Here is a 13,731-nt window from a genome sequence, read left to right as displayed (position 1 = left end):
GTCAAAATGGATATTTGATAATTTTCAAAATTTAGAATTCACAACAACATTCTCTGCATTCAGAATTCAGAGGAAAGAAAAATTCACCAATACTGCTATACCTCTTAATATAATTATTGTACTTTTAAATATCAGATTTCAGAGCAAACGAACAAGCCCTAAGTTTAACTTAAAAGAGAGACTTTATTAACACTAGCACATCTTGCTGTTTTTGCGGTGACATAGAGGATATAGATAACATTTTTAGGGGGTGTGACATCTTTAAGCAAACATGGCTAACGGTCTCTACATCAATAGAAAGACCTTGCGAGGATGATATTAGTACTTGGGACTGGTGGAATAGAATGAGTGGTAGTCCCAACAGTATAGAGGATCAAATGCTTGAAAAAATAACATGTATCTTTGGTTGATTTGGAAAAATAGAAACCAACAGACTTTTCACAACTCCTCATCCTTCCTCTTGTAATTCTTGAGAGGGCACTATTTCTTTTTAGAGAGTATCGAAATAGCAATATTAGTAGAAACCATGGAGACCAATCGTGTAGGAAAGTCCAAAGGCTGCGTGTATCAAGGTTAATTTTGATATCTCATGCATGCGGGTAATTGTTCAATGACAAGCATCGTAAGGGATCACCTAGGTAATATTTTAGACATTAAAGCATACAAATTTGCAAAGTTTTTGAACTGCCATTGACTTGGATGGTCGGACCGTTCATCCCGGGCACCATCTAGGCAACCGATTCCGTTTTATAAAAAATCCGAAATCTAGTAAAAAACTGTTAACCTAGGCGGTTGAACCATTGACCTATCGACCCATTCAACAGTTTTTAACCTTTTTTATTTTTTAATTTTATTGTTAGAACGGGCCATCCATTCAAACTAGATGATTAGACTGTTGACCTGGAAACTGGTGGTCAGAACGGTTCTGTTTCTGAGTCATTTTTTAAAACATTGCAAACTCGGGTACATTGCCATTAATATACCAAGGCTTGGGCGGCATGATAAACGCATAACTTGGCTCTAAATTTCAAGGATTCCTCTATCATCAGAAGGAGTTGCCCCAATAGATCACCGTCTCTGTTGAGATTGAAGAATATCATTTCAAGCTGTTTGGAGTTCTTGGAGAGGTTCAATAAGGGAGTTTCCTATCGTCACATTTATTACGAGGCAAACCAAGCTGCTAATCTCTTGACACATGAAGCTCTTGCAAGCATCTTGGATTCCATTTCTTTAGATTTATCTAACTTCCTATGGAACCTCGTTTCTGTTTGTCTAATTGACTCTTGGGCCCTGTCTTGTGTAGCCTCTTCTGTTCTAATAAAAGTAAGGAAAAAGATATCGACTCATCATCATTAGGAGCTAGGCACATTTATATGTTGATATTTAGTCCTGGGCTTTGGAATCAGGGGTGCTAATGGACTGGTTTGGTTTAAACCCCATTCAAATCAAAATCAATTTTAATAGATTGGATGGACCAATAAGACACATTGAATTAAACCATTCCAGATTTAATGGTTCAAAATATTTATTCGGTTGAATTGGACCTAGTCCATCTATAATGGTTTATATTCCACTCGATTCGATATAACCAATATTTGGTCCATTGATAGAAGATAAGAATATAGGTGCCAGGGGGTTAGGTTTGGGTTAGAACCAATTTAAACAGATTGAACAGTCCAAACATTGGATTGGACTGGTCCAAAATGGTCCAAAGTATTCATTAGATTGGATTGGACTTGATATATTTAGAATGGACTCATATTGGACGGGATTGGATTGGACCAAATCCAGTAAATTCAAATCAACGGGCCAGTATTAACTCTTAGGCCTTCTATTAAGGCTGAAAAAATAGCCCTTGTCTATGCTCGGATTTGATCCAATTTGATCCAATCCAATGTGAGTCCATTGTAAATGGACCAGGTCCAATCCAATCCAATGAATGTTTTGCATCAATTTGGACTGGTCCAATTCAATATTTGGACCATCCAATCTGTTCAAATTCATTTTGATTTAGATTGGTTTCAACTCAAATCTGGTCCATTGACACATATTCTTAACTTATATCAATGGATCAGATATTGGCTTAATTCAACCTAATTCAATATAAATTTGTTACGAACGTACAAGATTCAATCCAATCTAATAAATATTTTGAATCGATTGGTCCAATTCAATATATTTTGTTGGTCCGTCCAATCCGTCCAAATTGATTTTGCACTGGACGGGGTCCAATCCAAAACCGGTCCATTGGCACCCTTATTTGGGGTGCAGCTCATTTTGCGCAAACCCAAATCCAGCCCACTCCAACCTGAACGGAGAGTTGGAAAAAACCAGTTCGATATAAGTCAGGTACTCAGGTTGGATTAAAGATTTAGTCTGAAGGGACCAAAGCCAAAGCTTTTCTAAAACACCACCACTCAAGCAAGAATCAGAGAAGGATTTACTGGAAGTTCATAACAAAGCGGTAGAGAGCTCGTGCAAGAATGGCGACGTATCTGCAACTGCAAGCGCCCTTGGCGTCGTCGTTATCTTCTTCTTGTTCCTCCTCCAAAGGACGGAGCTTTAAGACCTGCTGCAGCATTAACAGCAGATGTGCGGCCAAGATTCCTATGCCTCCGTTGAACCCCCGAGACCCCTTTCTCTCCAAGCTTGCTTCAGTCGCTGCAGCTTCTCCAGAGTCTTTACTCTCCCGACCTTCAAATTCAGATACTCCTCCATATCTGGATCTTTTCGACTCTCCGAAGCTCATGGCAAGCCCGGCTCAGGTAAGAGTCCCTCATTTCTTGATTTCTTGATTCTTCCATAAAATTTATTTGTTCAGTATTTAGTTAATCGTTTCCATATATTACCTTTGGTTTGGCTTTCTTTTCCTTTTTTCTTGTAATTCTTGTTTATATATGCTCGGCTTTTGTGTTTTCCCTAGTCTTGTCTCGCATTATAATGCTGATTGAGGTTATTAAATCATTTTATTTGAACCTTTTCATCGATTCGTTAGCATTTTATCCCGTTTCTTGAATAATTTCATGACTGCCATGTTGAAGTTTATTCGTTTCGAGGTTTCTTGAATAAAAGTTTCGATTGTTGTTCTCTTGTGGAATTAAGTTATTTTTTGAAGTCCTATTTATATGCTGATTGCTTTTCCTTTTCTTTTAAGAATTTGTTCATCACTTTTCCTAGTTTCATTATTTATGAACTCAAGTTTTAAAGTTCATATCTTTTTAGAACTTGTATTCATATTGGTCATGTAATTTGAACCAGGTGGAACGCTCTGTATCTTATAACGAACACAGACCAAGGAAGCCTCCACCAGATTTGCCATCACTACTTCTCCATGGGAGGATTGTTTATATTGGCATGCCAGTAAGTATTATGTTACTAACACGCTTCTTAACGGCCTTGATTGAAAGTCTTCTCCCAGCATAGATTAGATGAGCTTAGTAAGGAGGAGGAGGAGGAATTAAGTAATTAGTCGGCCTATCCACTTTGACAATAGAGGTCTGGTTACTTGAAAGACTTGGTTCATGGTTCTTTTGCATTGTTGATGCTGTTGTATGATATAGATGTTGTGGATGATCAAAAACTATGCATCAACAGAGAGAACAAAAAAATATAGATGTTGTGGACGATCAAAAAACTATGCATCAACAGAGAGAACAAAAAAAATATAGATGTTGTGGATGATAAAAAAAAACTATGCATCAACAGAGAGAACAAAAGAATATAGAGTTGTGGCCCTTGCTATTATTTCTTCACTTGTTTGTGAAATTTCTAATTTAGCAACTATGTGCTTGGCAATATAGAAGGGCCTATACATGGTTTTGTGAATAGCTAGAAATCATAGTTATTCATGTTAGTTAGTTTCTTAAGTATTATTTCTTTAACCATTACTGTAATACATAGTAATTGTTTTGGTCCTGCAATAGTTACAAACTAACTTTTATTTTTATCAGTTGGTTCCAGCTGTCACAGAGCTTGTGATTGCAGAATTGCTTTACCTGCAGTGGATGGATCCAAAAGAACCAATTTATATTTATATTAATTCAACTGGTACAACCCGTGATGATGGTGAAACGGTTAGTCTCTGTCTACCCCCTTGTAGTGATTCTGTCATTCTATATAATATCTTATCTAACCTTTCACATCCTACTCCTACATATGATGCCATCTTTAGAAATTATTTCATAGGAGCTTTTTACTATCAGAAGAAGAGATTTCAACTGGAGCTTACTTCATCCATATGTTTAATGTAATCCCAGTCTTCATACTTAATCTCCAGCACATTCACTGGTGCATAAAATCGTACATTATATATACCTCATTACCAACAATAACATATCTAACTTAAAATATTTACTCGACCCATAGATTAAAAACTTTTCACTTTTATTTCAATCAACATACACCATGATCCTTCATCCTCGTTTCATTTATAAAACCCATTGTTAAAAAATTATCTTGGATATGATATGAGTGGCGGCTCAGTTTAGTTGGTTGATTACCCATCCTTCCAGTTCTTAGTCCTTTCTGTCAACCCAAAAACAAGGTTGTGGAATGTTATTTTTCGTAGATCATGCATTACACAGTTGATTGATTACCCAGACCTGTGCACGAGGCTCCCACCAGTGCAGGGTCTGGGGAGGGACAGATGTACGCAATCTTACCCCTACAGTTACACAGAGAGGCTGTTTACCTGTTTCCAATATTCAAACCCTGGTTACCCAAGTGATAATGAAGCAACCCAACTGTTGCAACAAGGCCTACGCTCAACATATATAAGAAACTAATCCTAAGATATTGCAAAGGATGAAAAGATATTTGTTTTCCATGGTTGGGTTAAAACACTTTTTTCTTATTTCAATGAATATATCTTATGAACCTTATTTTATTTAAAATCATGTTGTTAAAAAAGTTATCTTTGATGTGATACGAAATGCAGACTTGGTTTTATTGCCAATGTTTTCTAGTGTTTATTCCTTCTCTGTTGACCTATAAACCAGGTTTTAGAATGTATCAGCTTAATTATTAGTTTCTAAACATTATGGAGTTAATATATCAGCTTATGTATTAGTTTCTAAACAGTAGGGAGTTATCACAGTGCCATTCTATATTGGGGAATGTATTTGCCCTGTTTAGATCAGAGCATCTTCTTCTTTTATACATGAAACATATAGAAAAAGGTGTATGAGTGCAACACCCACTTGAATAACATTGTACTGTACTTCATGGTCCAAAAACTATGAATATTGCATTGTGATATTGATCATTCACAATACATGGGTTTCCTTTTACAGGTTCTGGGTGAAATTATTCCTTCTAAAATTGCTTTCTTATGGTGATATAGATATCTAGAATAGTGGTACATTTGCTTCATAAGGTTCCTTCTGAGGTGGAAGTGTTTATTGTTACAGGTTGGGATGGAGTCAGAGGGTTTTGCTATCTATGATGCAATGATGCAGCTAGAAAATGAAGTAGATCTCTCTCTCTCTCTCTCTCTCTCTCTCTCTCACACTCACACACACACACATGTATGTATGTATGTATGTATGTATGTATGTATGTATGCATGCATGTTGTTGGATTTACCATACCATGTTTTGAACCTCTCTCTACCGCTAGGAGTGGCTATTTGATCCAACCTGCTCAACCTACCTAACTATAAGTGGGTTGATGCTGTCAGACATGCATGGGAAATCTATTTGGTTTGAGTATAAATGGGTGGATTTGGGTTTGGTCATGGATACCAATTAAGTTCCTTTTGTATAAAGTATAAAACAAAGATCATGGTTATTGATTTTGTGTGTGTGTGTGTGTGCTTTATATTTTCCAGTTCTTCTTTGTGCTCTGTCTATGTTCAGATCCTCCTTCTCTTTCTAAATGGCCAAGACAAGAAGGGTAAAAGAGATTGTTTCCAAAGCATGGGATTTGAATAGGTGGGGGTTGGGTTGGTGCAGAGTGGGTGTGGGTTGAGTTATACCATTTGGATCTAGATTGGTGTTAAATGGGTAGGTTGGAGCTCAACCCACGGCCAACATACCCAATTACCATCGCTACCTACCTCTGTGACTAGTATTACTTCTCAAACTTTGTTATCCATTAAACCTTTAAGTTTTAATTTTTAAACATATGACCTAGAAAAAGTGCCTTTCTTCTAATGATAGAAAATTTAGGTAAAACTTCCCATGAGATAGACTGATCCAAAAAACTTCCCATGTAGATAGAAGGAGACTTTTCCTATTTGAATATATAGTAATTTCTGTATACTAATGTATTGGATGATTTGAATGATTTGTGTTGTTCATAGGTGTTTGTTCTTCTATATTTCTTTTTATCATTATCAGCAATTCAGCATCTTAAGTGTCAATCTAGCTCTTTATGGAATGATGATAAGTCATAAGCTTCTAGATGGTTAGCCCATTCCTAACTACTATATAAGTTTTTCTTTTTTTATTTTTCTAGATATATTTATCCAGAGTATATTTATTTATTTCACATTTACAAGAAAATATATCATACTTTTAATTGCTTATAAAAATATCATCATACTATAAAATGTGGTTACACATTTTCCTTTACATTGAATTGTATAATTGTTAACATTCAATAATTAAACAGAAAAAAGATGCATGATATAGTTCTGAAAGATATAATATCATAGGCCATAATTTATCTCTGAATTTGGGTAGGCATTGCCAAAAATGTGAATTCTAACCAACTTTTCTTCTCTAGTTTTCTTGGAAATCTCTGATTAGGTATGTATTAGCTCAACTCGATTGAATTCTGTTTTCCAGGCTAGAGATATCAGAGAAGGAGAGGAAGAGAGGAGGAAGGAAGAAGAGAGAAGAGAGAAGAAAAATTGGATTCAAAACATATGGCTGGTAGTGCCAGCTATTAGCTTTTATATTAGGGCAACCCAACTAATAATAAAGATAAGAGGAATTACAAGAGTGCCCCTACGGCACTAAAGAACAGAAAAATAAATAAAAAACTAGGTGAAACAAACTGATTTCAACACTCCCCCTCAAGTTGGGACAGAGATATCAATCATGCCCAACTTGTCACATAAATCATTGTGTCGCGAATGATGTAACCCCTTGGTAAAGATGTCTGCAAGTTGATCTGTGGAACTGACATATGGAGTGCACACTTCCTCATTTATAATTTTTCCCTAATAAAATGCTTGTCAACTTCAATATGTTTAGTTTTATCATGAAGTACTGGGTTGGCAGCAATGTTGATAGCAGCTTTGTTATCATAATACAAGGATATGGGACCATCTACAAGAAATCCCAACTCATTCAACAAGTTCTTTATCCAGAACTTCAGCCACTCCATGGGGCATTGCTCTATACTCAACTTTAGCACTAGACCTCGCCACAACATTCTGTGTTTTGCTTCTCCACATGACTAGGTTTCCTCCCACAAAGGTACAATACTCACTAATAGACTTTCTGTCATCAACTCGTTTGGCCCAGTCATCATCTATATACACCTCAACCTTCAAGTGGCCATTCTTTTGGTAAAGTAAACCAGCCCTTGGGAACTTCTTTAGGTACCTGAGGGTTCTATTGGCCGCCTTTAAGTGTGTAGTCTTAGGAACATGCATGAATTGGCTAAGAACATTCACAACATAAGCAATGTTCGGCTGTGCCATAGACAAATATAATAGTCTGCCCACAAGTCTTTGGAATTGTTTTACATCTTTGATAGTCTCACCTTGACAATCACCCAATTTGTGGTTTGGATCAATGGGGGAGTCAACCAGCTTGACTCCAAGTTTTCCTGCATCTTGTAATAAATCTAGGATGTATTTTCTTTGAGAAATGAAGATCCCCATTTTTGAACAGGCCACTTCAATTCCAAGAAAATACTTCAAGGAACCTAGATCCTTCACCTCAAATTGAGTGGCTAGGAACTTCTTTAATCTCTGAATTTTCACCTTCCAGTCGCCTGTGATCACTATGTCGTCAACATACAATATCAAAGCTACAAATTTTCCCTCTCATTTTTTCACAAAGAATGTATGATTAGTCTGACACTGTTTATAACCAATCTGCTGTACAACTAGATGAAATTTCCTGAACCAAGCTCTTAGTGATTGTTTTAGTTCGTACAAGGACTTCTTTAATCTACACACTTTTTTTTTCTTGGTCTTGAGCATAGAAACCAAGAAGTTGCACCATGTGCACCTCTTCTTCAAGATCACCATTCAAGAAGGCATTTTTAATATCTAACTGGTGGAGATCCCAATCAAGGTTAGTAGCAAGAGAAAAAAGAACTCTGATAGAATTCATCTTAGCAACTGGAGCAAATGTCTCTACATAGTCTACTCCATACACTTGAGTAAACCCTTTCACCACCAACCAAGCTTTGTACCTTTCTACTGTACCATGAGCCCTATGCTTTACTATAAAAACCCACTTGCACCCTACCAATTCCTTTCCTACAAGAAGGTCCATTAATTCCCATGTACCATTTTTATGTAAGGCATCCATCTATTCTTTCATTGCATCTGTCCATTTAGGCATTGAAAGAGCTTTTACCACATTTTTGGAGATAGGGACATTGCCAATAGTGAAGGGATGAGATATCCATTATATGGATGCCTGAATCTTATGGAATAGAATGGGTGAATTTCAAAAATCTCTCAATCCTACTGGGAATCGTATTCCTTATTTTAGAAAAATCATATTTTTCAATGATCAATCTTGAACCAACAACCGAAGATGGCGCAGTGTAGGATGGAGCAGAATCAGCAGCGTTCTTCAAAAGAACTAGATCCTTCGCAAAAATCAGTTGGATGGCACGTGAGCACTACTTCCAATCAGCCCTTTCACAAAGGACTGATATCAAGATCCAATTTTGATCACTCCCACTGAGAATAGGAGATCAAACTGGCAGATATGGCGGCGGCAGGAAGGAGGCGGCAAGAAAGAATTTAGCGTAGTGATGTTGAATTATCTCTTCTGTGATTTCAGCTCTGAAGAGGATGTGAATATGAAATGTCTCCTTAAGGCTACTGCCCCCTCCTTTTATAAGCTTAAAGGGATCACCTAATCCCATTATGGAGTTGCTGATCCAAATCATATTTGGATCAGAATTCCCTTTAAGTGATAAGGGTAAACCCTTATCTTATCTGCAGATTAGATCAGTCTTCTCCTAATCTCATTAGGAGGTTTCCAGATCTGAATCATATTTAGATCTGGACTCTTTGAGTGGATAGGGTTAAGACTCTATCCTATCTGCTAATCCAATCCCAGAATTCGCCCCTTATTTTAACTAATCAAATCAGCCCAGTTCGAAATGGGATTTAGGCCCAATAAGGTTATGTGCTCACTTAGCCTTCCAAACTGCTGCCCAGTTGGGCTTCCTTGTATGGCGTGGGACCCAAACATTGATCTACACATCAGCCACATGGGTTCAGCCCAACCTTTGTTACAAGGCCTGGCCGAATACACTGTTATGGACAGTGCACCCCCTGAAACCCATCACATGGGCTCTATGGGCCCAACACTTTACCCTAAGTGGTCACTGGGCCAAGCCACCTTGTAACACTTAGGGACTGTGGGCAGATGCAAGATTAGCCCATTAGGTATTACCCTCAATGGCTTACACTTAACCTCTCAGCCCATAATGATCAAACACTGCTCGACAAGAGAGGACTTCTCCCTCGGCTGCAAGGAACAGTGCTGCACTCTCTACTCATATGGATCCCGGGAATTAAAACCTTTTGCAAACGTTTGGAAACCATAATATATATACTTTTATATCTCATATAAACTATATTTTGCAAAACAAATCTTAACGATTGAAATCAGCTGCCGGCAGTCTTGGTTTCCATCAGAGACCCGACCATTACCTTTGTCCGACAAAGGGGCTGATCCTGTCATTATGATCACCCACTCAGATGAATTCTCAGACTGTCCCAACATACCCAGGTTTCGACCCCCGCTAAGGGTCTCACTGATTGGCATATCAAAGACAACCCAATCCGACACCTAATGCAGTATCATAATCGAGTCTAGGGGTCAGGTGTAACTTTCTAGTTTTGCCCATCTATCTCCAAGGTCCAGGGCAATACTAGAAATCTGGTCCGGTTCAAAGATTCAATTATTCCCACACTGCATGTGCCTTGGGTCTCACCCTAGTGGCAAAGACAGGCCACCCCAACATTTGGCAGCACACCAGTGTCAGCCTTGGCAGGATAAATCTCCCTAGACTTATCCAACGACTGTGAACATTTTAAACTAACACAAGTCTCATAAGTGTCCAGTTTAAGGGTATTACACAGAAACACACCACAGGAACATGAATCAAATATGTACTTTATTCATTTGCAATAAATTCATAATGTACATCATTCTGGTTGGAGCTAAGGGCATACGACTGTCTAACAGGGGACACATGGACACGACCTAACTGACAGGATGACAGCTCATCCCGACGTGCCAAGTCTGCGACGGATCGAGCTCGAATAATTGAATCACCTCGGGGCAAGTCCACCTTGAAGCAAGTTCACTTTGGAACACGGTTGCATCAGGGTCACCTCGGTTACAAGGCACTTCGGCATTCATACCAGGTTGGGTCCTAAGGGCACTAGCTCGGGTAATATTGAGCGACCTCTGCACGACGATCCCGAAGATCCTGCCACCAGTTTCCACGCTTTACGGGATCACACCTCGTAACAGCTAGCCTTATCTCCCCCACCCGAATCGGGTGGAAGCGATAAGCCTTATCGGCGTTATCTCCTGCTAATACCGAAACAGGCCTCATCATAGCAATAAACCCGGAACTACTCCAAAAAACCCACAAGGACTCTAGTATATAAAAACCCCAACCCTCCACGGGCAAAGGTATGTGTAATCTCTGCTTACTAGCTCTCTTGCTTTCTAAACTACCTTAAGCTTGCGAATTACTGACTTAAGCATCGGACTAACCTCGCCGGGTAAGCACCCCCGGGTTCTCTGATTCTCTCTGTGCAGATCAGCCAACTTCATCATCTACTGGAAGCCAAATCACCTCCAACTAGGAGGAGCCAGATTGCGTCGCATCATTTGGCGCCGTCTGTGGGAAATGCTTCAAAAAGCCTTTTTCCACTAAGCATTCTAGATTCAGCTTCCATGGCATCTTCCAGTAACGTCGGACAGAACGCTGACATGAACGTCTCCGGGGGGCAACTTCAGGTCCCAACAGTGTGCATTGGACAGTTCACTATACCTCTTTCTACGGATGGGGTCCCCACACTGAACGTGCCTCAGGTCATTGCACCGGTGAATGCCCCACTCCCTCTTACGGTGCGTGCAACCTTCGCCGAACCTTTTGTTATTCCCCCGGCGGTCGGACAAAATCAACTTGACGACTTGGTGCACTGCATGCGGGCTATGCAAGCCCAAATGCAGCAGGTCCAGCAGTTTCAGTTGTACCAGCAACAAGTTCTACATCATGTTTACCAGCAACAATACCAACAACAGTTTCCTCCGCTACCACAAAATCAGCAGTCGGTTCCACCTCGGCATCCAACGACACAACAAGTCAAGCTTCGCCGCCAGAGCGAACGCCCTCCTCGCCAGGGAGAGACCTCCCAGATCCAGAACCCTCTCGGGAGCCAGGTCTCGTCCCGTGGCAGGAGGGAGAGATAGGTTACTCCTCCCACCTCACAACAAGTGAATAGGTCGGGAGACACCCAGCCCACCAGAGCCGCTTCACCTCGGCCTTCACAGTTTGAAGTTCCGCTTGTAGAAAACCGGTTCGGGATTTTGGCCGCGAACTCTAGGCAAGGTCCCTCAGTCCACAACAGCCGTCGCCAGCACTTTGAGCAGCTCCCTGCAAGAACAGTGCTGACAACACCGAAGCCAGCAGCATTAATGCAGAGCCAGTAAAGAAGCAGCAGAAGCGGCATCGTAAGGCTCACCAAGCTGCAGTTCAAAGTCAGCCCGAATAGCCTAAAGGCAAAGAAGAGGCGAGGTCGGTAACCGTGAAGACCACTCCACTCCTTTTTGTGCCGTCTCCCTTATCCCCCGAGCTCTTGGCCGTCCCGATGCCCAAAGACTTCAAGGTACCTCCCCTGGACAAGTACGACGAGTTTGATGCACCTAGCTGGGGTTGATGAACCTTGCATGTGCGTTGCCTTCTCCACAACCTTTAAGGGAGTGGCTCGTACATGGTACAAAAACCTCGCGCCTGGGACAATTAAAAGTTGGGCGCAGTTCGTGCAGGTCTTCACCTCGCACTTCATCACTAGCAAAAGATGCCCGAGGTCCCAGGAAAGCCTCCTCAGCATAGTCCAAAGGGAGGGAGAGTCAATCCGGAGTTATATTAAGCGTTTCAACGATGCGTGCTTGCAGATCCCCGACCTAGATCCTGCCATGAGACTCACAGCCGCAAAAAGAGGTAGCACCCACAAAGAATTCAAGTGGCACGTGGTTGCCAACAAGCCTAAAGATGCCACTGAGTTTCTCAAGCTCGCTGACCAGTTCATCGGAACAGAAGAAGAGATGAACAAAAAAAGCGAGAATCCACCAGAAAAGAGGAAAAGAGAAGGTGAAACCTCAACCAACGGGGATAATAAGCGGAAGAAGGATGAACCAGCCTTTTCGAACTCCTCTAGTTGAAAGGACAAACTACACGCCCTTGAATGCAAAGCAAGGCGAAATTCTTATGGCGATCAAGGACGCCTCCTATGTGAAGTGGCCACCTCGGATGAGAGGGGATCCAAATACTACAAATAGAAATGTATATTGTCACTTTCACAGGGACCATGATCATAGCACCGAGAATTGTAAAAACCTCCGCAATGAGATCGAAGAACTCATCCGTTGCGGATACCTCAAAAATTTTGTATTAAAAGAAAATAAAAAACAAACAGATTGGCAGGGGGAGCAAGGGAGAGATGCTCCCGAATCCAGCAACAGGCAGAGTGAGTAGCCATAGAGACAGTTGCCTGAAGAAAGGCCAGTTCGAGGAATAATCCATATGATCACCGACGGGTCAATTGTCGCGGGCTGCACATCAGCCGCGGCGAAGACATCGGCTCATGAGTTAGAAAGAGAAGATCAGAATCCTCCGATGCGGCCAAGGTTAGAAGAGCCCCTCTTCTTCACCGAAGATGACGCGTGCGGGATCCAGTACCCCCATGATGACACGCTCGTCATAAAAATAAGAATCAACGACTTCGAAATGAAGCGCGTCCTGGTCGATTCAAGAAGCTCGACAGACATACTGTTCAAGGACGCGTTCGACAAGTTGCAGCTCCCAGAAAGCGAGATCAAGCCCACGAACATTCCTCTGGTAGGCTTCAGCGGAGAGGAAGTCAGGCCCCTGGGACTAGTTTTAGTACCTGTGGAGGTCGGTACGTGGCCTAGCATTGCGAGGTTCGACCACACTTTTCTCGTGGTCGCGACTCCCTCCCCGTACAACGCCATTATAGGTCGGCCAATCACCCACGCTCTTCGCGTAGTGGTGTCAACCTATTGTTTGGCCATGAAGTTCCTTACGGACTTCGGAGTAGGGGTAGCACGAGGCGACCAGCTCGAGTCTCACAAATGCTATGTCGCCGCCCTCAAAGGGAAAGCCAAGGTAGCAGATGACCTCGAGCTAGAGCGACCTGTGAAGTACACTAAGGAGCGAGCTTCACCGATAGAAGAGACGGTCCTTATACCTGTTTCGACAGAAGATCTAGTTAGGACTCTCCAAATCGGCGCATCGATTGAGGAGCCTTTGCGTTCTCAGCTGGTA

The 13,731-nt window shown here is 41.1% G+C and overlaps 1 protein-coding gene across 1 annotated transcript in view; it reads left to right on the top strand.

Annotated features, from left to right (window-relative positions):
- The first annotated feature begins 2,267 nt into the window (after nt 1-2,267).
- LOC148861514 (ATP-dependent caseinolytic (Clp) protease/crotonase family protein) overlaps nt 2,268-13,731 on the top strand; it is a 36,697-nt gene continuing 25,233 nt past the window's right edge. The window contains exons 1-4 of the mRNA XM_088983374.1: nt 2,268-2,765; nt 3,259-3,360; nt 3,951-4,073; nt 5,409-5,468. Coding sequence (XP_088839500.1) covers nt 2,484-2,765; nt 3,259-3,360; nt 3,951-4,073; nt 5,409-5,468 — 567 coding nt within the window. The 5' untranslated portion in view covers nt 2,268-2,483. The remainder of the gene's footprint in view (nt 2,766-3,258; nt 3,361-3,950; nt 4,074-5,408; nt 5,469-13,731) is intronic.

Source organism: Nelumbo lutea, chromosome 4, assembly GCF_056320005.1.
Source record: "Nelumbo lutea isolate HS-2025 chromosome 4, American lotus-T2T, whole genome shotgun sequence".
Taxonomy (NCBI): Eukaryota; Viridiplantae; Streptophyta; class Magnoliopsida; order Proteales; family Nelumbonaceae; genus Nelumbo; species Nelumbo lutea.
This window is presented reverse-complemented; position numbering and strand designations above follow the sequence as displayed.